We start from the raw sequence: 25882 nt of genomic DNA on the forward strand, positions 1-25882 counted from the left end.
TTGTTTCAACTTTCTGCATTCTTCCAGTTAAGTATGAATTAAACCATTTGTGCACTGCCCCCCTCAAACCATAATGATTTAGCTTATCTAAAAGAATTCCATGATTTACACAGTCAAAGGCTAAGAGATCACAAAAAATACCAATGGGTGATGTCCGGTTATTCAGAGCATTTAATATTTGATCAGTGAAAGCGTATATAGCATTTTCTGTTGAAAAGCCTTTCTGAAAACCAAACTGACATTTTGTTAGTACTTTATTTTTACATATATGGGAGGCTACTCTTGAATACATTACTTTCTCAAAAATTTTTGATAGAGCTGTCAGAAGAGAGATTGGGCGATAGTTGTTGACATCCGACGTATCCCCCTTTTTATGCAATGGTTTTACAATGGCATATTTCAGTCTATCGGGGGAAAACACCCTGCTCCAATGAGGAATTACATATGTGGCTGAGAATCCTACTTATCTGTGGGGAACAAGCTTTAAGTATCTTGCTGGAAATGCCACAATTAGTTGCATAGATGGTACATACATCCACGAAGATACAAATTAGTTTATAATCCAGGTATAGATTGGTTTTACATTTGACTGACCACTTTAGATTCTTATTGACAAGTCCTTATTGCTAACAAAAAATTCATGAGAAAATATCTAAGTGGAATGTAATTGTTAACAGATACATACATTTTACAATGTTGTTACTGAATCAACTTGGTCAATACAGTACATTCAGTCAGCATTATGCCATCATCAGCTGTCTTTCACCCATTCATATTTTCATAACAAGAGAATCATATTTGTTAAGGCATTTAGCTAGGTGATAACATTGTGAGTGACCATGCCTTCATAGATGGCAATATATAATTCTGAACACACACAAGTCTGTATGACTGATCAAAGCCCTACCAGAACTCCACTGCTTTTCAGTTATACTTCACATGGCATAAGCACACTAAAATGAAATGACTGAAACAGTGGGGATAATAATATTGAAAATACGACAACATGAAATGATGGTAATTCAAACCATTCAGATAGGATGAACCTGTAGTGCAATGAATGTGTAGTAATAACTGAAAATTTGTGATGGATTGGAACTCAGACCCATGTGTCCTGTTTATCAAGAGCAGTCACCTCATCCACTGGTCTTTCTGAGCACATCTCCAAGCCTGACTTAAACTTCCATTGACACTGATGTTTCCACCTGAGATTCTAAACATTGCAACCAGTGGTTTTTCCATGGGGTTTATAATTAATATTCTTTCCATGTTACATGTATTTTGTGCTAGTACAGTATGAAATTATTTGTAGATATTTTGTGTAGCATTAACATGCTCTACTTTACATTTGGAAGTGTTACAGGTTATACCTACATGCACTGCCGTATGTCAACCTGAATGTATTATAAACACAATGAAACATACTTCTAACAATAATATAGAGCCCGAATGAGATCAAATAATTAATAGTTCAGCCTTCAAAGCCCATTTTGTACATAAACCTGTAACTCTTTTTAGAAGGAAGAAAGATAAGGGCTTAAAATCTTGTTCAACAATGCGATTATTAGAAGTGGTCTTACGCCTTGGTGAAATTTGAACTGCCATTAGCCTGAATGAAAGTCCACGGCATTACTAATCTGCCACCTCTCTGGGCACTTATTTTCAAAGGCTAAGGCTCAATATAATTAGCACACAATATTCTGTTAGTATTAAACAGCAGTAAAAGTTTTACTCCAACATTTCCTTTAATAGGTTTGATTACTGATATCAAAATGTTCCACTGCAACACCATACCTAAAAAACAACTCAAAACATTCATAAGGTTCAAGCTGTAATTAACTTTTTTAAGATTTGTGCCACTTGACATATACCTGATACAGGTTCAATGTGCAATTTACCAACATGAACTACTACTCATTCTAAGTGGAAATGCTCATATATATGCTTTTGTCTTACACCAGCTGTAATGACCACATTGAAGATGGGACTTAGTGGTATAATCTTTTGTAGTTTCAGCTTTATATAGAATAATATAATTGGGGAGGATCTGCATTTTCATATCTTCCATTTAGATCATCCATTATTTATTGATCTGTGAAATAATACCAAAAAAAGTTACTTCTAGATCATAATGAAATCCTCTTTTCACATGTTTGCTGTACAAATTGCTGAACATGGTATTTTGATGTTTAGATATCCCTGTGTTTTGTTTTAGTTCAAAGCTCTAACATTTGCTACCTGATTATTTTCTAGTCTGTAATACCTAAATTCATGCTGGTTTCCAAAGTGCATGCCATACACATTGTCATAAAATGAAAACTGTTTTTCCAAGTGCTTCAAGGCTGAGTACATTAATGTTGTTAGTTCATGCCACTGTATTGGCCTTAACCAAAATTATTCTCTTTGGAATTTTTCATTTATCTTATTTTTCACTTGAACTTGCATTTCAGGTTACTTTAACACACATTTCTTCCATAAATGTAGCAAATAATTTGCTCCTCTTTCCACTCCGTTTTTTGTGGTAAAGCACTCATTGTGAGGATTGTATGCACCACTTTGATTTAAGAGATATGGTGCTCTTCAAGCTAGTATACCATCGCCTTCCTTCAATCAGAAAACCTGTTCGCTTAACACTTTGCATTTTGGTTGTGAAGGAAGGGGAGGGGGGAGAAGATCCCTCTGTTATGCAAAGTTAAAACTTAGTGCTGTTTGGTATTTTTTCAGATACAGAACGTTGCCAGAAGTTAAAATCAGCTTTAATACTGAGCAAGGAGGGGCAGCAATTCATAAACTATAAACTCGTATTCAGGAAAAGCAGGAATCAAATACCTATCTGGCAGTCCTGATTTACTATTGTAAGGTTTCCTTAAATTACTTCACACAAACACCACATGATTCCTACTGTAACATTATAACTGTTTCTGTTCTCTATTCTTGCATCTTCTGTGGTAGTAATCTGTTTCCAGTCATCTTGCTGTCAATGGAATGGTAAACATTCCATCATCATTGTCTGAACATGCTCCTCATGTCTGTTTTTTGGAAAAATATTGTACATACTTTTGGTCTCCTGAATCTTCATGATTCAGCAGCAAGATATATTAGAAACTTAAGAATAATATAAACAAATGTAATAATGGAAAGAACCTGAATGTGTACTGAAGTCAAAATATGGCCAGAAATGCTGTATTAGCTGATTAAAGCATTTCTTTTCCAGGATTTAAGTAAATCAACATCAGCAAACTATGTAGCAGAGAAATGTAAAAGGAAAATAGTTCCTCGATCAAGCCCAACTGTCATTAAACATACAGGTAACAAGTCCAATTTCAGTGGATTAACGTGTAGTCTCTCTCACATTTAAATAGTATTTATTTTGTTTATAGCAGTTGACTAATTGAATTAACATTATTTCTTGTAAAGCAGTCAAACTGCTGGTTTTAAATCACCATTCCACCATAACATAAGCTTTATTAGAAGTTCATCCTGTACTAATGATTTGGTGCTGGGTACAAGGAGGATACAGTAGCAAATTGTCAGTCAGCTTTTGCTGAGAAAACCTCATAAATGGGTTACCACGATTTATCTTGGCAAGCTGTGAAGATAAGATACTGGAAAGGTTGATGAACTGATGCCACATACTGTGTCTTGAACCTTTAAAAGTCTAGAGGGGCACTGAGGATTTGAGGACAGAATACAAGTTAATAATGTATGGAAAGTTCTGGTTGAGCTTGGCTTGGCTGGCTGAGGTTTGTTATTGTAGACATGGAATGACTTGCGCTCCTACTGCTGCAGTCTGGCCCTGCTTTCCTGGTTTGTTGTTGTGCTATGATTCTATGCGTTTGTCATGCAATGTGACCAGCAAGGAGCTGTGAAGAGTATTTGGTGTGGTTTACATTTACATCTGCCCAAATGCAAGTATTGCTTTGTTTACTGACTTAATGTGACGACAAAGGCATGTTATTTTAGGGCAGTTTATGAACTATTTGAATCCAGTAATTTCTAACCAGGTGTACTAGAATGTGATAAGTTTGCATATGGTATATTGTTTTGTTTTGAATGTAAACCAAAAATTGCTGTTGTAGCATGCCAACAGCTATCAGTCTGATTGCTTTTGTGTAAAACAAGTCTGATTATAGAGCTTTAGAATTAGACATAAAATAGCATCATTAGAACACTGACAAGCATGCCTTTGGCTGTCAGCGTGTGGGAGGTGCACGTGTTATTGTTGAGCTATTAGCCAGCAATGGGAACAGTATGATGCCGGTGGCCACAGGTCAAGTGGGGGACTGTACAGGTACACATCTGGGCCATTTGGGGTGACTCTTTGCATCATTTCTCTCTTTACTGGCTAGTGTTATGATGCTGTTGTGTGTCTTAGTCACTGTAAAATACTTTCAGTTACGTACACTCAAGGAAGATGATATTGCCTTCCTGTGCATGCATACAAAGATGGAAGTAGATGAGGGGATGGTGTGGTGCACACTCGTAGGAAAGAAAGGAGTCTGGGTTGTAAGATTCCTTTTGTGGCTTTCCGTCTTTGTAAACTCATGGACACAACTTGCTGTATTGTTTAGATACAATCTTGTCTAATGTATATGTTGACTCAGGGCTCATTCGAAGAACTGGTAGTGTAGGTTCAACCCTTGCTTGGCTGAGGATCCCAAATTTTGGTTGGTTGCAGAGCACACATCTGAAAAAAAATTCAGTTTTCAGTGCACACTTTGTGAACTCCCTCAGCAGGATGTGCAGACAGGCTTCATCCAGTCATGCAAGGAGAAGGAAGCACATTGGGTTTGAAGTTAGTAGGAAGGTGAGAGTACCTGTATCCATGCTAATCAATGCCATGGCCCCAGTATTATGCATGAAACATATCCCGTGGTGCCGCCTCCCATCACAGGACACTTTCAGCTGATCATCAATTCTGACAACGTAAACCACAATCCTGATGGTGCCCTCGACTCAGTAAGTGCACTGTATAATACAATTACCAGTTTTACTGAAGAAATGTAGATTTTTATTAGTCTCCATGTGTTTTAGTTTGCTGCGGTGTAGGCAGGGAGTGCATCAAACATTCATTTTGTTTCCCAGCAACCAGGTTCTACCCTTAGGCAGTAACATTAGGCACTTACTGCAGAAACATCTGGATGATGGCTGACGTTGCTAGAGGGAGGTCGTGACATGGGGAGGGATCTGTTCACCTCTGTTAGCTGCCATGACACACGAATCTTCTCGGGACATTGTCAGCCTTATTAATCTCTGACCAGATACATTCCCAGACAGCGATATTTCTACCAGAGTGTAGCTTCAAAAGTATGTAATAGCATTGTGTTCAGACTGGAGCTATTTGTCACTCAAGAACTACAGTATACTGTTGCTGCCTGTGACATCTTTGCACTTGGATTTGACGAGAGTTTGAACAAGGTTAGCTGAAACCAGCAGATGGATCTGTTTTTCATTTCTGGGATAAGTTTCGATTAAATTTGTCAGATACCCCCTTAGCAGCTTTCTTCTAGACTTCCCTCCAATGGGAAATAATGACAAAATTTGTCAAACCAAAAGTTTTGGAGAGACAGATTATCTTCAAAATAAACGACAACATAAATCTTTTGAGATATCAGAAAGTGGATGTATCGAACCAAAAAAGCTCTCAATTAATATGATGTATCAGAGAAAGGTATCTCTGCGTTTTGGAATGAGTTACTTACATTTATGAAGAGTATGGTATTCAAAATTCTGGATCTTGGCATGTTCCTTTAAAAAGGGCACCATATTTTTAGACCTTGAAGTGGTAATTAATGTCTATCTTTTAGAAGAGATGGTTAGACATACCATTAACACTTGTCACTACCTTAAATCACTATGGTAACATGAGTGTTCCAAAATGTTTTTAGAGATCAGGTCAGTAAAGGAAATCCACAAAGAAATTTATGGGGATGATGATCGCTTCAATCAGTTCTGTATGCTGGCCTTTGAGGATAAGAGTGGACATGAAAATTTAAGAGATTCGTTAACCTAGCTTGGATTCCTTTCCATAGCAATACCAGCCTTGAAAGATATTTCTCTGACAACTCCTCCATTCTGTTTGAAAATTTGACTGACATCTCTCTAATAGCCCTTCATACAGTTCATGATGTCGTCAGTGTCATGATGGGTGTTGGATCTGTACTCATCACAAAGCAGTCAATCCATTGCTTCTAATATGCATGTGGTAAGTGCAGTAAACCATTAGTGGAGAAAACAGCAGTTTAGAAGACCTCAAAATAAAATGAGAGAAGTAGGAAAGAGCTTAGAGAAAAGCTATGAGAGCTCCAAAGTGAGAAAACAAAAATTGTGGAAAGTGCTTATAAAGAGGTTTCTCAGATTGAAGTAGTAGTTCTCTCTCTAAAAAATACTTGCTTGTGTCTTCATTTAATATACATGTATGTTTCCTTGCCAAATTATTTTGTTACTGTTCTTTCCGTAATTGTTTTTTACACATTGTATTTGAACTTTATTGTTCGATCTCTTTGAAAAAAGTGTAATATTTTACTAAATGCTCTTTGTTACTATGTCTGTGTGCTCCCAACAGCTGTTTATTCCTGGTAGAAATGTATTATTAATAATATTTTACTTCCTTTGCAACCTACTCACATTCTAGTTTTGCAATAATTTTTTTGTGTTAATTACGGCACATAATTCTGTTCAAGAATGAATTTTTCACTCTGCAGTGGAGTGTGTACATTGGAGTTTGCACTGATCTGAAACTTCCTGAAAGATTAAAAATTTGTACCCAACTGGAACTCAGACCCAAGATCTTTACCTTCCACAGGCAAGAGCTCTACCTACGGAGATACCTAAATACAACTCACAACCCATACTCACAGTTTTATTTCCACCCTACATTCCAAAATTTGCAGAAGTTTTCCTGCATGCTTTGTGGGACTAGCACGCGTGGAGGAAAGGCAAAAGTCTCGTGTTAGAGTCCTGCTCCAGTACACAGTTTTAATTTGCGAGGAAGTTTAACTTAATTCTGTTACTGGATCCTTGTAGATTAGTTTCTTGGTTAAAATATACCACATTCATTTTAAGCATTTTTTTCTGTTAAGCCCCCATTATGTTCCTATATATTTCAATGAAATTTGAAGAAATTTGTCTTGAAATTGATTAGGGACTAAGCACAATATGACCGTGGAAAAAGACAAATTGTTGTGGGAAAACTTGAAACTGTGTTTCTTTTAACCTTAATTTTCAAGAGTTGCATTCTTTTTCACTAAACGAAAAGCACTGTAATGGATTAAGTACCTCAATGCTGGATGGCATTTAGATTAATAAAAAGTGAGTTTGGATTTTTGTATCCTATCTGATTAGAGACTAGGTTGGCTTCTATCATATAGAAATTTGCATAAGAGAACACCACAAATATTCTTATGCACAGATGGTGAGGAACAAATGGTTCAAATGGCTCTGAGCACTATGGGACAACTTCGGAGGTCATCAGTCCCCGAGAACTTAGAACTAGTTAAACCTAACTAACCTATGGGCATCACACACATCCATGCCCAAGGCAGAATTCAAACCTGAGACCATAGCGGTCGCGCGGTTCCAGACAGTAGCACCTAGAACCGCTCGGCCACTCCGGCCGGTGGTGAGGAACACCCTAGTCGTAGGAGCTGCTGTTTTATAGCACATTTGTGTAGTGTACACTAGATGGGCAATATTCTGTATAAATCGAAACATGTTAATTGCCTTGTAATACCTACCTGATGTCCACCATACAGCATTCAGCATAATGCGAACACACACCATGTCGTCTTAGATTCCTAGCTTTTATGGTGATCCACACAAATAATAGATTCCGTCATAGGATTTAGTCAGTTCCAATATGTATTTGAAGATATATTACAAAAGGAATGATCTAGTTTTAATCTGAAAATGCCTGAAATTGTGAATTTTTGTGAATTGTGTTTTAGTCATCTCATGACGTACATTTGCAATCCATTTGGTTTGCATACAGGAGACATGTCAAAAATTTATAAAGCAATTACAATGGTTTTTACATTAATAAATAATAGCACTACAATAAATAACAACACTATAAGGATAACACATTGTACCCAGCTCACATTTCCAGTTTGTCCCACATGAATTCATCCACTTAGTAATAACAGTTCAATGTCAGTACCTCGTATAGCTTTCTTTTAAGTGAACCTAAATTCATCTGCATTACCTTGTTCCCTTTTAATTTATTACAAATTTTAATTCTCATGTATTGAGGTCTCTGAGGCGGTGGGTGGGGAGCATAAAATTTTCTTTGTTTCTGGTATCATGTGAATGGACAAAATGGTTTCCCTCAAATAATTCATGTCTGGTGTACAAAAATATAATAATCTCATATATGTATAAGGATGGCAGAGTTAATATTTTAAGTTTTCTACATAATGGTTTACATGGTTCTTTGTGATTTGCAGTGCACATATTTCATATGATTTTTTTTTTTCTGTATTTTTAGTATCCACACTAAGTTTGTCGAGTTACCCCAAAAAACAATACCATACCTAATAATGGATTCAAAGTAGCTTGTATATGCTACTTTTCGTGTGTCCATGTCACTTGCAGTTGACAAGAACGCCTTGCCGACCACGTGTGCAAAACTTAAGACAAAAGTAGCTTTTGAATGATGTGCCACTGCCAAGTAATGTAGACTGATGAAAGTTGGCTCATACATAAAAAGAACTGTTGCAGTATGTGCAGAAGAAATGTTGAATGAGGTGACACCGTTATTCAAAGACAATAGTTACACCATGATTCAGAATGGTCTCCTCGACATTACAGAAGGCAGGACATGGTTCTTAATAGGTTGTGTGAGCACCTTGGATGGCAATGCATGCCGTGCAATGTACTCCCATGCTGGCCACAAGGTTGGCAGGCGTTCTTGTGGTAGGGCATTCCATTTCTCCATCATGCAATCGACTATTGCTGAATGGTCTTTGGTGCATGTAGACATGCTGAAACACATCTCCCAAAGACATTCAATGCATGCTCAAGTCTGGGAACAAGCAAGCCAGTCCGTTCAACAGATATCCTCTCATTCCAAGAGCTACTCCATCTGGGCTGTTCAATGCAGCCACACTTAGTCATCCATAAAACTGAAGTCAGGGCTGAATATGCACCCTAAAAAGACACACAGAGGGAAAAAGTACAGTGTCAGAATTATCTTGACCAGTGAGTGTATCCTTTTCAAGATTTGGAGATCACTATGCCCATGCGACATTATGCCTCCCCACACCATAATACCTGGACCACGACAACAATCATGTCTGACAATGTTCCTGGATGCACTACATGTTCCTACCTCTTGCCATGTGAGAGTACATCCAGAATCACTACTCAGACTGAGTCTGAGCAGGTGACTACTATCTGGAATAAAGTTTCAACTTTGGCTTCTTACATCTCGTTGATTACAGGCATGATAAACATGAAATTTGGACACAGTAAATTAACAGAATAAGGTTTTCCAACATAAACTACCATTCAACATACAGCTTTCTATGAAGTGTGTCCAGAAAATGTCTCCAGTTTGTTCCCTTTACATGGGAAACACGTTTATTGGCAATGAATGTCACATTGATCGAAAGGCTGGACTTGCAGCTAGTTTTCAACGTAATCACAGTTGTGATCAATGCACATTTGCATGTGCTATGGTATTTTTCATATATCCTTGTCATAGAACTCTTCCCACCATGCTGTGTGCGTAGTGCTGGACCTTGTTTTTCAACTTGTCATTGGTCTGGAAATACATTCCACCCCGGTATGACTTCAGCAGAGGAAATAAATGAGAATCACCAAGTACTAACTCAGGGCTGTAGGGGGATGAGTGAGAGTATCCCATCTGAATTGGGTCAGGAGATCTGCTATTGCATGGGCAGTATGGGGATGAGCATTGTCGTGGTGAAAACACTCCCTTCATCAGCAGTCTCCTCCTACAATTTTGAAAGCCATGACATGGTTGTTTTAAAGCCTAACAGTAGCAAGCAGCATTTATTGTTGTGCCAGTAAGCATAAACTCACATAACAATATACCTTTTCTCTGCCAGAACACGGTGGCAATCACTTTGCCGACAGGCAATGTTTGTTTGAGCTTCTGTGGCCTTGCCAAGCTACACACTGGTGTTGCCAGATCCTAGCATAAAGGTGTTCCTCATGGCTCCAGTGCCTTGGAGATGTTATTTTATGGACAAAACTCGTAAATTTCTACAAAATCAGTTCGTACTTGGTTTTTGTAAAAATTACAAAAAGAGGTAATATTCAGTTTGCTTTTAGCAAATTTCTTTTCCATAATTGATTTCAAACTAATCACAGCTGGAAAGCATGTGTTTTCAAGCATTCAAAAAAAATCGTGCTTGATTTTGCAATGTGCACTAACAGTACCTGAAAATGACGGACAAATTTGAGGGAATGTACCACATCAACAGGCTACATTGCAGGAACATACTGTCTGTGTTCCATTGCATGAGGTTTTTATTTTTATATTGATAAGTAATATCTGACTATATTGTGTTGGTCCTTGGTGAAGTTGTCACTACCAGTTCAAGAACATAAACTGTCCACCCCACCACCATAGGGGCCACGCCCAGTAGATATGGAATACCACTCATGAGTTGGTATCTTCACCCATGTTACCAAGTCTGTAATTTGATTTCTTAATTTGGGTTCCAAAGCCTTGTGGTGGTACCTCGCCACTTACAAAGTCATTTGCTAAGTACCTAATCTCCAATTCTCAAATCCATAGAAGGATCTCATATAGGCAGTAAGCAAAAAGTAATATGTTTGATTTTAAACATCTTAACATTGCAATTCATATTTTTCAAAATTCTTGAGCCACTTTCTGCAATTCCCTTTCTGGAAATTGATACTGATGGCCAGATGATGTTTAAGGATCAGTGTGTGGGGAAATGAGGTGGTGGTCTAGTGCCCAGCAAACATCTTGACTTTTGGGCCAATAAAATGAATGAGCTGGGCCAGGAGGATGCATAAGTTTTATCAGTGCATCATTTTGTTCCGTTGATATTTCAATAATGTTGCAATGTTGTCAAGTTTAAAACCAAAACTGATATAACTTTTTACTGGGTTTTTAAGCAGACATTTATCATGACAGGATTTCGGAAACTAAATTAAGAAACCAAATTACAGAGCAGGAACCTAGATGTAAAACCCAACTCATGAGTGGTATTTCACAGCTATCAGGTGTGACCCATATGGTGATGGGATTGCCGGTTCATGTTTATGAACCAGTAAAGACAATGTCACTATGGACCAACACAATATAGTTTGATATTAATTGTAACTATAAAGGTAAGAACCTCATGCAATGAAACATGCACAATAGATTTCTGCAATGTAGCCTGCTGCTGTCACACAGTTCCTGAAATTTCCAGGTATTGTTAGTGCGCATTGGAAAATCAAATGCAATTTTATGAATACTTGAAAACATCTGATTAGATTGAAATCACTTGTGGAAAACAGATTTTCTAACAGCAAATTGAATTTGATCTCTTTTTGTTATTTCCTTGAAAAACACGTTTGAGTTGATTTTATAGAAATTCAGAAAGCAATGCGTGAATAATTTTTTTATACTGGAAAACCTTATGTTGCTAAGTTGTTGTTGTCCAGAGTGTCTTGTTTATCATGCCTCTAATCAATGAGATATACAAAGCCAAAGTTAAAATTTTATTCACAGCACAATTTTTCCAACTAGTTTGTCTCAGTTTATACACCATTGTTAGTGCGTGTTGGAAATTCAGACCAGTGTTTTGGGGGGATTTAAAACACATTGCAGATGAGCCTGGGTTTGAAGCTTTAACAGAAAACATTATGTGTATAAGGAAGTGTCAAGTATTTCCTATTTTCACCTTCTCATAAAAACCATCTTTTTGACTAATTTGGTAATTATTGAAGAATACCAGGTGGATGAAATTTTTTATTCCACATCCTTGTACTACCAGTGTGTTATGTGGTAAGTTTCATGCCCGCATGCATTTACGCTAAGAGATATAAAAACCCGAAGTTTACATTTCTTCATACTGGGGTCTTCACAACCAACTTTGATTCAAATTATCTAACATTGTGTAATCAAATACACTATTTTGGTAGTTAAAACCATGGTCTTCCTAATGAGCCCAGCTTGGTAAATTTTATGAAACACAGTTTTCTGTGAAATCAGGTCAAAAATACCTCATTATTGATGTTTTTACAAAATCTTCAAATTTTCACTTCATTTATTCAGTATTGGAAGGTGATACATAAATTACTGTTGAGGAATGCATGAAGTCATAAAAGACAGCCAATTTTCTTCAATTTCTTTCCAGAAAATATTGCCTGAGATATAACATCTAAAATCCGTCCTCGCTCTGCGCATTCGCACGTAGAGTCAAACAAGTGACTGTACACCAGGCAGTACTGTTTTAGTGAATGTTAAACTGCAACAAGGTTTATTGGGGACATGAGGGAATGTTGTTGTTGTCTTCAGTCCTGAGACTGGTTTGATGCAGCTCTCCATGCTACTCTATCCTGTGCAAGCTGCTTCATCTCCCAGTACATACTGCAACCTACATCCTTCTGAATCTGCTTAGTGTACTCATCTCTCGGTCTCCCTCTACGATTTTTACCCTCCACGCTGCCCTCCAATGCTAAATTTGTGATCCCTTGATGCCTCAAAACATGTCCTACCAACCGATCCCTTCTTCTGGTCAAGTTGTGCCACAAACTTCTCTACTCCCCAATCCTATTCAATACCTCCTCATTAGTTACGTGATCTATCCACCTTATCTTCAGTATTCTTCTGTAGCACCACATTTCAAAAGCTTCTATTCTCTTCTTGTCCAAACTAGTTATCGTCCATGTTTCACTTCCATACATGGCTACACTCCAAACAAATACTTTCAGAAACGACTTCCTGATACATAAATCTATATTCGATGTTAACAAATTTCTCTTCTTCAGAAACGCTTTCCTTGCCATTGCCAGTCTACATTTTATATCCTCTCTACTTCGACCATCATCAGTTATTTTACTTCCTAAATAGCAAAACTCCTTTACTACTTTAAGTGTCTCATTTCCTAATCTAATTCCCTCAGCATCACCCGATTTAATTTGACTACATTCCATTATCCTCGTTTTGCTTTTGTTAATGTTCATCTTATATCCTCCTTTCAAGACACTGTCCATTCCGTTCAACTGCTCTTCCAAGTCCTTTGCCGTCTCTGACAGAATTACAATGTCATCGGCGAACCTCAAAGTTTTTACTTCTTCTCCATGAATTTTAATACCTACTCCAAATTTTTCTTTTGTTTCCTTTACTGCTTGCTCAATATACAGATTGAATAACATCGGGGAGAGGCTACAACCCTGTCTCACTCCTTTCCCAACCACTGCTTCCCTTTCATGCCCCTCGACTCTTATGACTGCCATCTGGTTTCTGTACAAATTATAAATAGCCTTTCGCTCCCTGTATTTTACCCCTGCCACCTTTAGAATTTGAAAAAGAGTATTCCAGTCAACATTGTCAAAAGCTTTCTCTAAGTCTACAAATGCTAGAAACGTAGGTTTGCCTTTTCTTAATCTTTCTTCTAAGATAAGTCGTAAGGTCAGTATTGCCCCACGTGTTCCAACATTTTGACGGAATCCAAACTGATCCTCCCCGAGGTCTGCATCTACCAGTTTTTCCATTCGTCTGTAAAGAATTCGCGTTAGTATTTTGCAGCCGTGGCTTATTAAACTGATAGTTCGGTAATTTTCACATCTGTCAGCACCTGCTTTCTTTGGGATTGGAATTATTATATTCTTCTTGAAGTCTGAGGGTATTTCGCCTGTCTCATACATCTTGCTCACCAGCTGGTAGAGTTTTGTCATGACTGGCTCTCCCAAGGCCGTCAGTAGTTCTAATGGAATGTGGTCTACTCCGGGGGCCTTGTTTCGACTCAGGTCTTTCAGTGCTCTGTCAAACTCTTCACGCAGTATCGTATCTCCCATTTCGTCTTCATCTACATCCTCTTCTATTTCCATAATATTGTCCTCAAGTACATCGCCCTTGTATAAGCCTTCTATATACTCCTTCCATCTTTCTGCCTTCCCTTCTTTGCTTAGAACTGGGCTGCCATCTGAGCTCTTGATATTCATACACGTGGTTCTCTTCTCTCCAAAGGTCTCTTTAATTTTCCTGTAGGCAGTATCTATCTTACCCCTAGTGAGATAAGCTTCTACATCCTTACATTTGTCCTCTAGCCATCCCTGTTTAGCCATTTTGCACTTCCTGTCGATCTCATTTTTGAGACGTTTGTATTCCTTTTTGCCTGCTTCATTTACTGCATTTTTATATTTTCTCCTTTCATCAATTAAATTCAATATTTCTTCTGTTACCCAAGGATTTCTAGCAGCCCTCGTCTTTGTACCTACTTTATCCTCTGCTGCCTTCACTACTACATCCCTCAGAGCTACCCATTCTTCTTCTACTGTATTTCTTTCCCCTATTCCTGTCAATTGTTCCCTTATGCTCTCTCTGAAACTCTGTACAACCTCTGGTTCTTTCAGTTTATCCAGGTCCCATCTCCTTAATTTCTCACATTTTTGCAGTTTCTTCAGTTTTAATCTACAGGTCATAACCAATAGATTGTGGTCAGAGTCCACATCTGCCCCTGGAAATGTCTTACAACTTAAAACCTGGTTCCTAAATCTCTGTCTTACCATTATATAATCTATCTGATACCTTTTAGTATCTCCAGGGTTCCTCCACGTATACAACCTTCTTTCATGATTCTTAAACCAAGTGTTAGCTATGATTAAGTTGTGCTCTGTGCAAAATTCTACTAGGCGACTTCCTCTTTCATTTCTTAGCCCCAATCCATATTCCCCTACTATGTTTCCTTCTCTCCCTTTTCCTACACTCGAATTCCAGTCACCCATTACTATTAAATTTTCATCTCCCTTCACTATCTGAATAATTTCTTTTATTTCATCGTACATTTCTTCAATTTCTTCATCATCTGCAGAGCTAGTTGGCATATAAACTTGTACTACTGTAGTAGGTGTGGGCTTCGTATCTATCTTGGCCACAATAATGCGTTCACTATGCTGTTTGTAGTAGCTTACCCGCATTCCTATTTTCCTATTCATTATTAAACCTACTCCTGCATTACCCCTATTTGATTTTGTGTTTATAACCCTGTAGTCACCTGACCAGAAGTCTTGTCCCTCCTGCCACCGAACCTCACTAATTCCCACTATATCTAACTTTAACCTATCCATTTCCCTTTTTAAATTTTCTAACCTACCTGCCCGATTAAGGGATCTGACATTCCACGCTCCGATCCGTAGAACGCCAGTTTTCTTTCTCCTGATAACGACATCCTCCTGAGTAGTCCCCGCCCGGAGATCCGAATGGGGGACTATTTTACCTCCGGAATATTTTACCCAAGAGGATGCCATCATCATTTAATCATACAGTAAAGCTGCATGTCCTCGGGAAAAATTACGGCTGTAGTTTCCCCTTGCTTTCAGCCGTTCGCAGTACCAGCACAGCAAGGCCGTTTTGGTTAATGTTGCAAGGCCAGATCAGTCAATCATCCAGACTGTTGCCCCTGCAACTACTGAAAAGGCTGCTGCCCCTCTTCAGGAACCACACGTTTGTCTGGCCTCTCAACAGATACCCCTCCGTTGTGGTTGCACCTACGGTACGGCCATCTGTATCGCTGAGGCACGCAAGCCTCCCCACCAACGGCAAGGTCCATGGTTCATGGGGGGAGGATGAGGGAATATTCACATAAAATTTCAACAAAATCCATGATGATCAAGCAGGAAAATGTTCTGAAATTCGGCAATTTGACATGGGGTGATCCAGCAGTCACCTGCTGTTGTAGTTGACCCTGGAAAACTGTTCCTTTCCTTCATTGTCTGTGGTTTGGAACACAAGCCACACACGTGGCTATGCTATGAGCAAGGTCAAACTCCTGGGCTACACTCTTCACACTTCGTCCTTCAGTTTTATGATAATTCTTCCAAATGTTGTGTCCATGCCATGTTGTAATCACCACCACCACCACCACCACCACCACCACATTGCACTGTAACTGGCTTGTGTTCAGTGCCGGTCCCATCTGACGCTGTAGTCATGCTGACCTCACACCATGTGACATCCAACTTCCTGTGAATGACTAGTAGATGTCTGTAACATGTACCCGCATGTTCATTCATTGCCACCTAGTAATAAATATGTTATGTTACTTTATCTATCTCATCCTTAAGTTTTCTATAGCGGTGTATATGACTGTTTAATGCAGACTTTGTTCATAAGAATCCATAAACACAGGGTGGTTAGTGTAATCATGAGGTTCTGAGCAAGCAGTTATTAGGCTTGGCAGTGATTGATTGAGTTCTTGAGGATATTGTGCCTAATTCTGTCCAATTGGTGTGTTAGATCATAAAAATCCTGAGCCAGTTGGAGGGCCCTGCGAAGAATGCTCCAGATGTTCTCAATGGGGGAGAGACCCGGTACCTTGCTGGCCAATGCATGAAAATTAGCAGTAGAAACTCGCGCCCTTTGCAAGTGGGCATTATCTTTCTGAAATGTAAGCCCAGCATAGCTTGCCATCAATGGCAACAAAATGGGGCATAGAATATTGTCAACATACCTCTGTGCTGTAATGGTGCAACAGATAACAACCAAAGAAATGAATTCCAGACCCTCATTCCTGATTGTCCAGCCATATGGCGGGTGACTGTCAGGTTGGTATCCCACCGCTGTCTGGGGCATTTGCAGGCACATCTTCACTGGTCATTGGTGTTCATTTTCGAAGTGGGATACTTCACTGAAGACAACCCTACTCTAGTCAATGAGGTTCCTTGTCGAAGACTTGTCTGGAGACAGCCCCAGCAGCAGTAGGATATCAACCTGGCTATCGCCCACCATATGGCGTAACAACCCAGAGTGGTGGTCTGGGGTGCCATTTCTTTCCATAGCAGGAATCCTGTGGCAGTCATTCATGGTACATGTAAAGCACTGTGGTGTATTGACGATATTCTATGCTCTGTTTTATTGCCCTTCATGAGAAGCCACCCTGGGCTTGTATTTCAGCAAGATAATGCTCACCTGTACATGGCAACAGTTTCTACTGCTTGCCTTTGTGCTCGCCCATTGTAACAAATAGTGACGTATGATAATTTTTGTTAATTGTGTCCCACGTATTTCGTAAGTTGCAGAAATGGCATCATGAAACAACTTAAACTGCTGTTCAATACATTCACAAAGCTAACATGCAGGAAAAGTCCATATTGTTTGTTGTTTGTGCTCCAAATATTTATTAAGTTAACCATACCTTGGCCAGCAAGGTTGTGTATCTCTATCCAAATTGATAATATTTGCAACATTATTGGTGTGGCCCTTTGACGATCTAACATGCCAATTCCACAGCATTTAGCACAATGTCACTCAGGATATCCAACAACTCTATCAATCAGTGCCAAGCTGAATAACTGTGTGCATAAGGGTCAGAGGTAAACAAACATGGTATTGACTTACTCAAATTTTGAAGCCCTTTCTCTTGAATAACTCAATCAAATTTCTCTGAAATTGTAATCATTTGTTGACCACAGAACACTTTACTACATTTGTAAAATTGTTGAACAAGAAAAGTCATACAGGTTAGCACATTATTCAAAATTACATTTGTAAATCAGTTACCTGTGCTTGATAAATCAAGTGACTCCACAAAGAGTAACATCACAAGTGATAAGATAAGCAGGAGAAGTGTGGCATCCGATTTTGTTGCATTGGCAGGAAATGCAGCTGCATGCTCAGGTTTGACAGTCCTGCTTAACATTTTTCCAAACAAAACTCTTGGTGATGAGGTGTGTGGTGGCGCGGACTCCAGGGTGGGCGATGTTATGCAAGACGTCGAAGGCTTGTCTTCGCAATGTAGGAGGGAGCAACGGCCACAGAGTGCCGGTAGAAGAGTCGCACCACACTTCGTCTGAGATGCCGGGGAACTTGGCTTTGGTAAACACAAGCGATGTCTGAGGATCTGTGAGGAGAGCTTGAGATTGCTCGTCAGAGGCCTGAAGAGTGGCGAGATTGGATAAATCGATGATGCGTGAGACAGTATTGATGCGCCAAAAGAAATCAGCAGGGATGTTTTCCACGCCTTTGATGAAGCGTAAGTCCATAGTAAATTGAGAGACCAAGTTAAGGCCCGAAGTCCGTTTGCCAGACAATGAGTCTGTCTGCGGGGCTTGCATGGCGGTGGCAGAAGGTAGATATTGGTGGTAGTAATTTATAGTACCCAGGAAACGTCAGAGTGTTCTTTGTACATAGTCAGGGGTGGCAATGATGTGATAGCCTGCACGTTGGGATTTGGGAGGCTGTATTTCATCTGCGGAGATGGTGTCACCCCAAAAGTCACAGAAGACTGGCACAATTGGAATTTATCTTTGTTGACCTCGACACTGTTGGAGTTCAAGGTCTGGAGGACCTGGCATAAATGATCGTAGTCCTCATTCGACTTGCTGAAAATGAGAATGTCATCCAGGTATGCAAAGCACAACTCAAACTGTCGTAAGATTGAGTCAGTAAAACGTTGCCACGTTTGTGCCACATTCTTTAAGCCGAATGGCATGTAGTTTCATTGGAACAAACAGAGCAGCTTGTTGATAGCAGCTTTTGGAATGTTTTCCGGCACTACGGGAATCTGATGATAGGCAAGTTTACAGTCAATCACACTGAAGATTGTGGTGCCCAGTAACATATGGGTAAAATCGTTTATGTTTGGCACTGGGTAATTGCCCATAATGGTACGAGCATTTAAGCATCTGTAATCGCCACACATTTGAAAAGCACTGTAGTGTTTGGTGACGAGGTGAATCAGTGAAGACCAAAATTGCTGTCCGATGGCTGTAGAATGCCTGCCTCCAGAAGTTCGTTAATTTGCTGCCAGGCCGCGCGAAACTTAATGGGGTTGAGGAGTCTAACCTTGTGCCTAATATGAGGGCCGGCAGTGGTAATTATCTTGAGTGTCATTCTGCCAGTGATGGATGCTGAGAATTGCACACGAGGCTGAGTGACGTCCTGACGTGAAGTTTTAGGACAAGTGTGGCGCGATGAGGTGTAGCTATTAGCATGAGTGGGAAAAGGCAGCACGAAAGTCACATGCCTATTACATGAGCGTGGTGTGCGCTTGTTTGGAGAGGTCGGCTGCACGTGCGGCACAGAGCGGATCGAGGCGTGTGGCGAGTTGTTAGCTTTGCCTTGAGTAATCAGCGTGGGTGAGAGAGGCGTTGGTGTCACGCCAGAAACGGCGATGGCAGCCAAATCACGTGGTTGGCCCGTGAGAGACGGGGAATGTTTACCAACACGCGGGGCGGCTACCTGTGCGGTGTGCGTGTTCGCATTGCGCTCTCGACTGTCATTACAAGCAGTGTTTGAAACACATGGCACTGCAGGTAGCGGGTGTGTGTTGGGTGGTGGGTGCAGAGATCACTGATCACGAATCGTCACACACAATGAATGTTTTTGAACTAACCTGATGAATGTCCGTTCTGGTGTCTGCTGATGAAGGTCGATCAGGTGAAGGAACTGTGGTTTGCAGTTGCAGCAACGAGGTACGAAACATGGTGAGCTCTTTGAAAGTGTGAGCAATGAGTTGTTTCAACTCGTCATGTTGCCGATGGAGTTGGGTCGCTGCATCATACTCTGACAGTAGATTAGTGATGCAGGTCACAGTTTTGTCCGTTAGGGTGGAGCACTCGCGAACCAAATCACATGTCGCAACGGAAATGGAACAACGAGCATAAGTCCCTGAGCATGGTATCTGAGTGTCGGAAGGGTGGTGTACCACTGGATCTTGGACAATGTTCGGGGAGAGTTTTTTGTAATGGGACAAGAAATCCATACCGAGAATTGCTTTGTCAACGTCGGCAATGTAAGAAGTCCATGGGAAACATAGAGGAGGAGACAGATGCACCGTAACTTTAGCAGAGCCGATAGTTTGTAATGTTGATGCTTCGACAGCACATAGAAGCGACTTCGTCAGTGAAAAAACAGGAGCCGCCAATGATGTAGATATGATGGACACATCAGAACCTGTGTCGACTAGAAAAAAGAGCCGCGACGAAATGTATAAATGACTGCTCCGCCGAGAGGACGGTTGGATGTTTGGCAATGTTTGAGGATGCATGTGAAGTTCCCCGCAGGAATCAGCGTCTTTTAGATCCTGCGGTCAGTGTTTGGGTGCTGGCAAGGTAATCTGTACTTCTTGACCTCATCCCTGATAATCTAGTGGTACCAACAGTACAGATGAGCCAGATGTGGCGGTGGCGGTGTTTGTGAGAGCGGACGTGGTTTGTCCTCGCTGATCTGTTCCGGAATGCTGTTCCAGAATGTAAACCAGGACGGATGGTGTGTGTGCAATTCTTGAGTGCTCGGAAAGGGGAGAGAGTGAACGTGTACTGCCTGGTGGTGTAGATGGTGTGGAGGCAGAACGAGCCTTACGTCTGCTTTCATACGGCTGGTATACAGGCGGCGTAGTGCCAACCAGTGGTGAAAGGTGTGCTGGTTGTTTTTGTCATAATAGTGCATACAGCTGATCTGTGATGCGAAGAAGAGAGCCGATAGACTCGAAGGAGGGCAGTAGCAGGTGTATCTGCCGGTCGGTAGGTAACTTCGCAGACCATACCGCCCACAGGGTAAAGTCCAGCAATGCCAGAGTTGTGATGAAGTGCGGTCCCCCAGGTGTTCCTCATACATGATCTTGATTATTAACCCCTGTGGCGAGCAGGCAAGTCGGTCCAATATTGTCTTCTTGGCGAACTCATATTTTGGTGGCAGCAGTGGCAAAAGGAGGAGGTCACAAATTAAATCTGAGTGGTCATGGGGTTGCGTGGCGAGACATAGAAATTTACAGTTGTCGTCGGTCACCTGATGTAAATAGAAAAGGTGTTCCACAAGCACAGACAATGAAATGGGGTTGTCCTTGTATAAAAGAAATAGCTTCCGCAGACGGCCAGGGAGGATGGAGAGGGGGGGGGGGGGGGGGGGGCGCGCGCGAGGGTGGTTTCAGCGTATTTTGGAAGGCCTGCTGTCCAGTGGTAGGATAGGCTGTCCTGTAACACTACTGGGTCATGTCCTGAACAACGACCGGTTGCAATGTCCTTGATGAATCACGGAAGCGCAGCGCAGCAGGCATGGTCGGTACCGTGGGAACGAATGGATGAACGATGCGTGAGGTAGGCCTGTAAACTGGACCGGAGGTTAAAGGCACAGTACTTAAATTTTCCACTTTGGAAATGACCTGGAAGGCCGCCGCGGCAGGTGCAGACGGTACTGCAGAAAGAGCGAGCGGCTGTATGGTCGGAACTGGGACCCCCATGTGGGGGGGGGGGACGTCAGGGGGGATGGTGGTCGGTGGTCTGGCACTTGGTGTGGCAACAGCGAGAGTTTTCTGTGCACATCGGAAATGCACCCCTTGTGGTAGGACCATAAATCACTGGTTAAACCTGCCGGCGGTCACATTGTTGTGGTACACCGTTCCTGGATGGCGAAGCGCCGTCGGGCGTGCTCAAGCCCATGTGATTGAGAAAACGGGTGACAGATCTGGTGGTTGAGCCTGGCGAACTTACTTGATGTATAAAAATGTCGGTTATTAAATTGTGAGGAAGACAAAACTGGCATAGCTTGATAGCAGTTGACAGCGTGTGCGTTTTGCACTAATGGCAGCGTTGCACACGGCACTACTGTAACCGATGTTGCGGCACGTAGGGGATCAAAGCACGTGTGCGAATTTGGGTCCCTTTGAACACTACACGAGCGATCGATCATTGCCCAATTCTGGAAATTATCCACTTCACCTTTCACATGTTTGCATGCACAGTCTGGCGACACGAAACTAGAGTCCATTGTTTGAGCTAACAGCATAACACTTGGCTGTTGTAGAGCTGCAAAGTTTGAGATTAACTCTGTTGGAGATCGTGAATTGCTGTCCGTTAGCGGTGAAACAACCGTTGGCAGGGGATTAGAGTGGCCTGGTAGTAGTAGCTGAGCCTCCAAATCCTCGTATTGGGTGAGGCAGCCATGGCACCGAATGTGAAACCTGTTGATTCTACACGGCCGGCACGGAAGTCGTGGAAGATGTAATCATGTCGGGGTCACCAATATGGGAAACAGGAATATGAATAACTGTATAAGCAACAAACTGTTCCATAAATGTCTATACATACATATATTTCAGCACAAAGAAAGATACACGTGTACACTGTAGAAGGTACAAAGGCTTACTGGAACATTAACATGGCGGCTCATCAGAGCAGTTAGTTCAAAGATCATGCTTTATGTGATCGATATGACCTACCGACGCCAAATCGGTATATATGTGAATTTTTGTTTGGTTTGCGTTTCTCGCTGACGTGTTATTTCATTACGTACTTTTTATTTTAATGGTGTGGTATTTTTGTCATACATCTGCTGAACCAATTTTGGGTTGTAGTGCCACATATTTTTAAGTTTTTTATTTCTTTATGTATTGCTTCTTGTTCTAGTGGAAGGTTTATTATCCACTTGATTGTGGCATGAAAGTAGGCATATTTATGTGCTTTTGGGTGGCACGAAGTAGCATGTACAATGTTATCTGTTGTGATAGGTTTTTGGCATATATCGAATTTGTGTGGATTTTCTACATTTTTTATGGTAAGGTCTAGAAAGTTTATCGCTTTGTTGTTTTCTAGTTCCACTGTAAATTTTATTTTTGGATGTAGTGCATTTAGTGCATCGTGTATTAGCTGGATGTCTGTGGTATTTCTACCAAGTAGCATTAGGGTATCATCAACATATCTATTGCAATATAATTTTTTTTAAATAATGGGTGTGTGTTGTTGAAAAGTTATCTTCTTCTAATGAATTTAAGAATATATCTGCTATAGTTCCTGCAGTTTGTGTGTAGAATTTTTCATTAAACAAGAAGTAATTTTGATCTAGTATCAATTTGAGTAATTCTATAATTTCCTTAGTGCCAATTACTGAAGTTTTCCTATATTGTAGTAAATTATTTTCAATAATGATTATTATTTTATTGACTGGGATGTTAGTGCAGAAGTTTGTTATATTGAAGGATATATGTTTTCCATTTGTTGGTATTTTTATGTCTTGTAGTTTTTTGCTAATGATCTTGAGTTTCTTATCATATAGTTTGTCTTGTATTTATATTATTATTATTATTATTATTATTATTATTTTAGTATGTTGTTTAGTTTTTGACTAACGAGATATGTAGGGCTATCAATGCTATTCACCACTAGGCGGATAGAAACTAATGGTTTGTGTATTTTGGGTTGTCCATGTAGCCTTGGTGGTCTAGGGTTCATTACTATACATGATTTTTTTTTCGTAATCACAGTCTGGAACCGTGCAAGCACTACGGTCGCAGGTTCGAATCCTGCCTCGGGCATGGATGTGTGTGATGTCCTTGGGTTAGTTAGGTTTAAGTACTTCTAAGTTCTAGGGGACTGAGGACCTCAGAAGTTAAGTCCCATATTGCTCAGAGCCATTTCTTTCGTAATCTGTTAGGATCATGTTACATTTTTTGACAGTTTTCCTTGAGGCTACCGTCTACCCTACAAAATAGTATATAATAAAACCATTACTTTCAGATCGCCTGATGATGGGCAGTAGTGCTGAAACAGGTCTGTCATGATTAAATAAACATCTCAAAAATGAAGCAGCTTTTTTGACTTAATTCATAATGTGTTTACATGACATTTCGAGCTGCGGGCCCATTGGAAACAAAATTTTTGAAATAAATTGTAGGAGCTCTTAAACTGATATTAAAAAAACTGTTCCACACATTCGCTTATATGATTACTAAGAATTACCTACCACAATATGAAAGTTGTAAGTAAAGCAATTTTTTTGAAAATGTTCCTTGCGTGATAGTATGTGTTGCGAAAATTTCCAACAATTCCGTGATCAAATTTTTTGAGGAAAAGTTCCAGAATGCAGCCCATGACGTAATTACCTAACGTGTAAAATTTGGTTCTATTATCTTTCAAACACCAAAAACAGTGTTAAATTATGTAAACACATCCATTTTCTCCTACACCCCTCCCCCCTTAATGTGTTGGAAGATGTGGAACTGCAATTGGAACTTCCTTTTAATTTTGTTCCAGGCCGTACGGTTCTACCTACGAAGCAATGGAAACAAAATGGCGAATCAGAAGGAGAGGTTTCAGTTTTGCTTACTTCGGAAGCCGTTCGTTCAAATACATTGAAAAGCACAAGGAAGAAGAAATGAAGATAATATTTTACAGATATTAAAAATAGATTTCGTGTGTGTGTGTGTGTGTGTGTGTGTGTGTGTGTGTGTGTGTGTGTGCTTTAAGAACAATTTTGTCATTTTTTTAAATTTTTTTTTCATTTATTCTTGATTTTTGTCTTATTTCATTGCTTTTTGGTGTTAATACTGGAAAAATATATATCACTATCGTTTACATTTTAGTTATTTAACATTGTGCATCATTTATTTCCATTACTCTGAGGAGAAAAAAGAGCATTTACATAAAGTTAAAGAAAAACTAACTTTAATGATAGGTAGCACTTTCACTAAGTTTTTTAAAGACAGAATGGTCATAATTTCGAAATTCACTCCGAAGAAACTGAGTTGCTGATTTATTTGCATTTCACCGTTGTGGGCAAATAACTACTCACTACATATAATTTAGCATGAAAGCCAAATCTCATACCTTCAGTGCCAAAAGTGCAAACTGAAACCTAAGAAATATTGCTGCCTGCATCTGTTGAAAATGTCTGCACATATTACGTTTCTTTTCAGCCAAGTTCTTATGAGATTTGTATCCCTTCAGAATATTGACTATGGAGAGATTGCTCATTCCAGGTTAAGATGTCAAAATCTTTCCGTATTGGTATTAATGGAATTCAAACTTCCCAACCCAAAATTCAAGAGAGAATGTAGAGCTATTAGCATATGGTTGTTTGGACAATGAGAGCTTCCAACCTGTTCTGAAGGTGCAGTTCAACTTGTTCTGGAGTAGTAGTGCACTTTGCTTAAAAGTTTCCTTCAAATATTCCTGAAGCAATGCCAGTGTGCTATACACAGGAAGCAATAAAACAACACATTCTCCTTATCCTTTGATATTTTCCCTCATTTTTACTATAAATTCACTTATATACAGAATTATTTACTTTTTCAGGGCAGTGTATGTATAATTATATACACATTTCTTTATTGCCTGTGCATTTTTTGCTGAGGGTTTTATTTTCTTTAAGTAAGTACTATTATCTACCAAAGAAGAAAAGCGGTAAGAAAGGTGTGAATACATTAAGTAACATAATTCAACAGCAGAATTAAGTGTAGTGACATTGTGAACCCACATGATATTATTGGAGAGCAGTGACATAAACAAATGAACAAGGAATTAGCATGACAGAATAATACCAATGTTGCTGTCAAAATATTGTCATTCAAAATTTTCTAGTAGCTTGATGATAACATCCTTTTCTATTGATGGTGTGTAACTTCCAGGGAGTTAGTCAATCTTTTATCTTCCACACAACTTGTGTAAACTATTGAAGCTAGATCACAGTTGACTTAATTGTTGGATGAATTGTTATACTTTGTAAAAGAAGTCCTTTGATTTGATATTATTTGCACCTATGAACTATTTTCCAGCATTAACCATTGGATTCATAAAGGGTGTTCCAAGAGAAACAGTAAATATTGCAGGAAATGGGTAGTATAGACTAATTAGAATAAAGCATTCCATTTCACAAGTGTCCAGTTTTAATTGGTAGTAGAGGCACAGCTGTTAGATTCCCAAATACAGCAGGTGTTAAGCAAAGTCCTAAGTGAAAGTGGCA

At 39.9% G+C, this 25882-nt stretch overlaps 1 protein-coding gene across 2 annotated transcripts in view; it reads left to right on the forward strand.

The window, feature by feature from the left end:
* Window positions 1-24495, forward strand: part of LOC126297612 (uncharacterized) — a 229024-nt gene extending 204529 nt beyond the window's left edge. For both annotated transcript variants that reach the window (XM_049988617.1, XM_049988618.1), the window contains 2 exons: window positions 3215-3308; window positions 24175-24495. In XM_049988617.1, the coding sequence (XP_049844574.1) occupies window positions 3215-3308; window positions 24175-24299 (219 nt within the window). In that variant the 3' untranslated portion in view covers window positions 24300-24495. The remainder of the gene's footprint in view (window positions 1-3214; window positions 3309-24174) is intronic.
* The last annotated feature ends 1387 nt before the right edge of the window (window positions 24496-25882 follow it).

The sequence above is a fragment of the Schistocerca gregaria genome, chromosome X (genome assembly GCF_023897955.1).
Source record: "Schistocerca gregaria isolate iqSchGreg1 chromosome X, iqSchGreg1.2, whole genome shotgun sequence".
Taxonomy (NCBI): domain Eukaryota; kingdom Metazoa; phylum Arthropoda; class Insecta; order Orthoptera; family Acrididae; genus Schistocerca; species Schistocerca gregaria.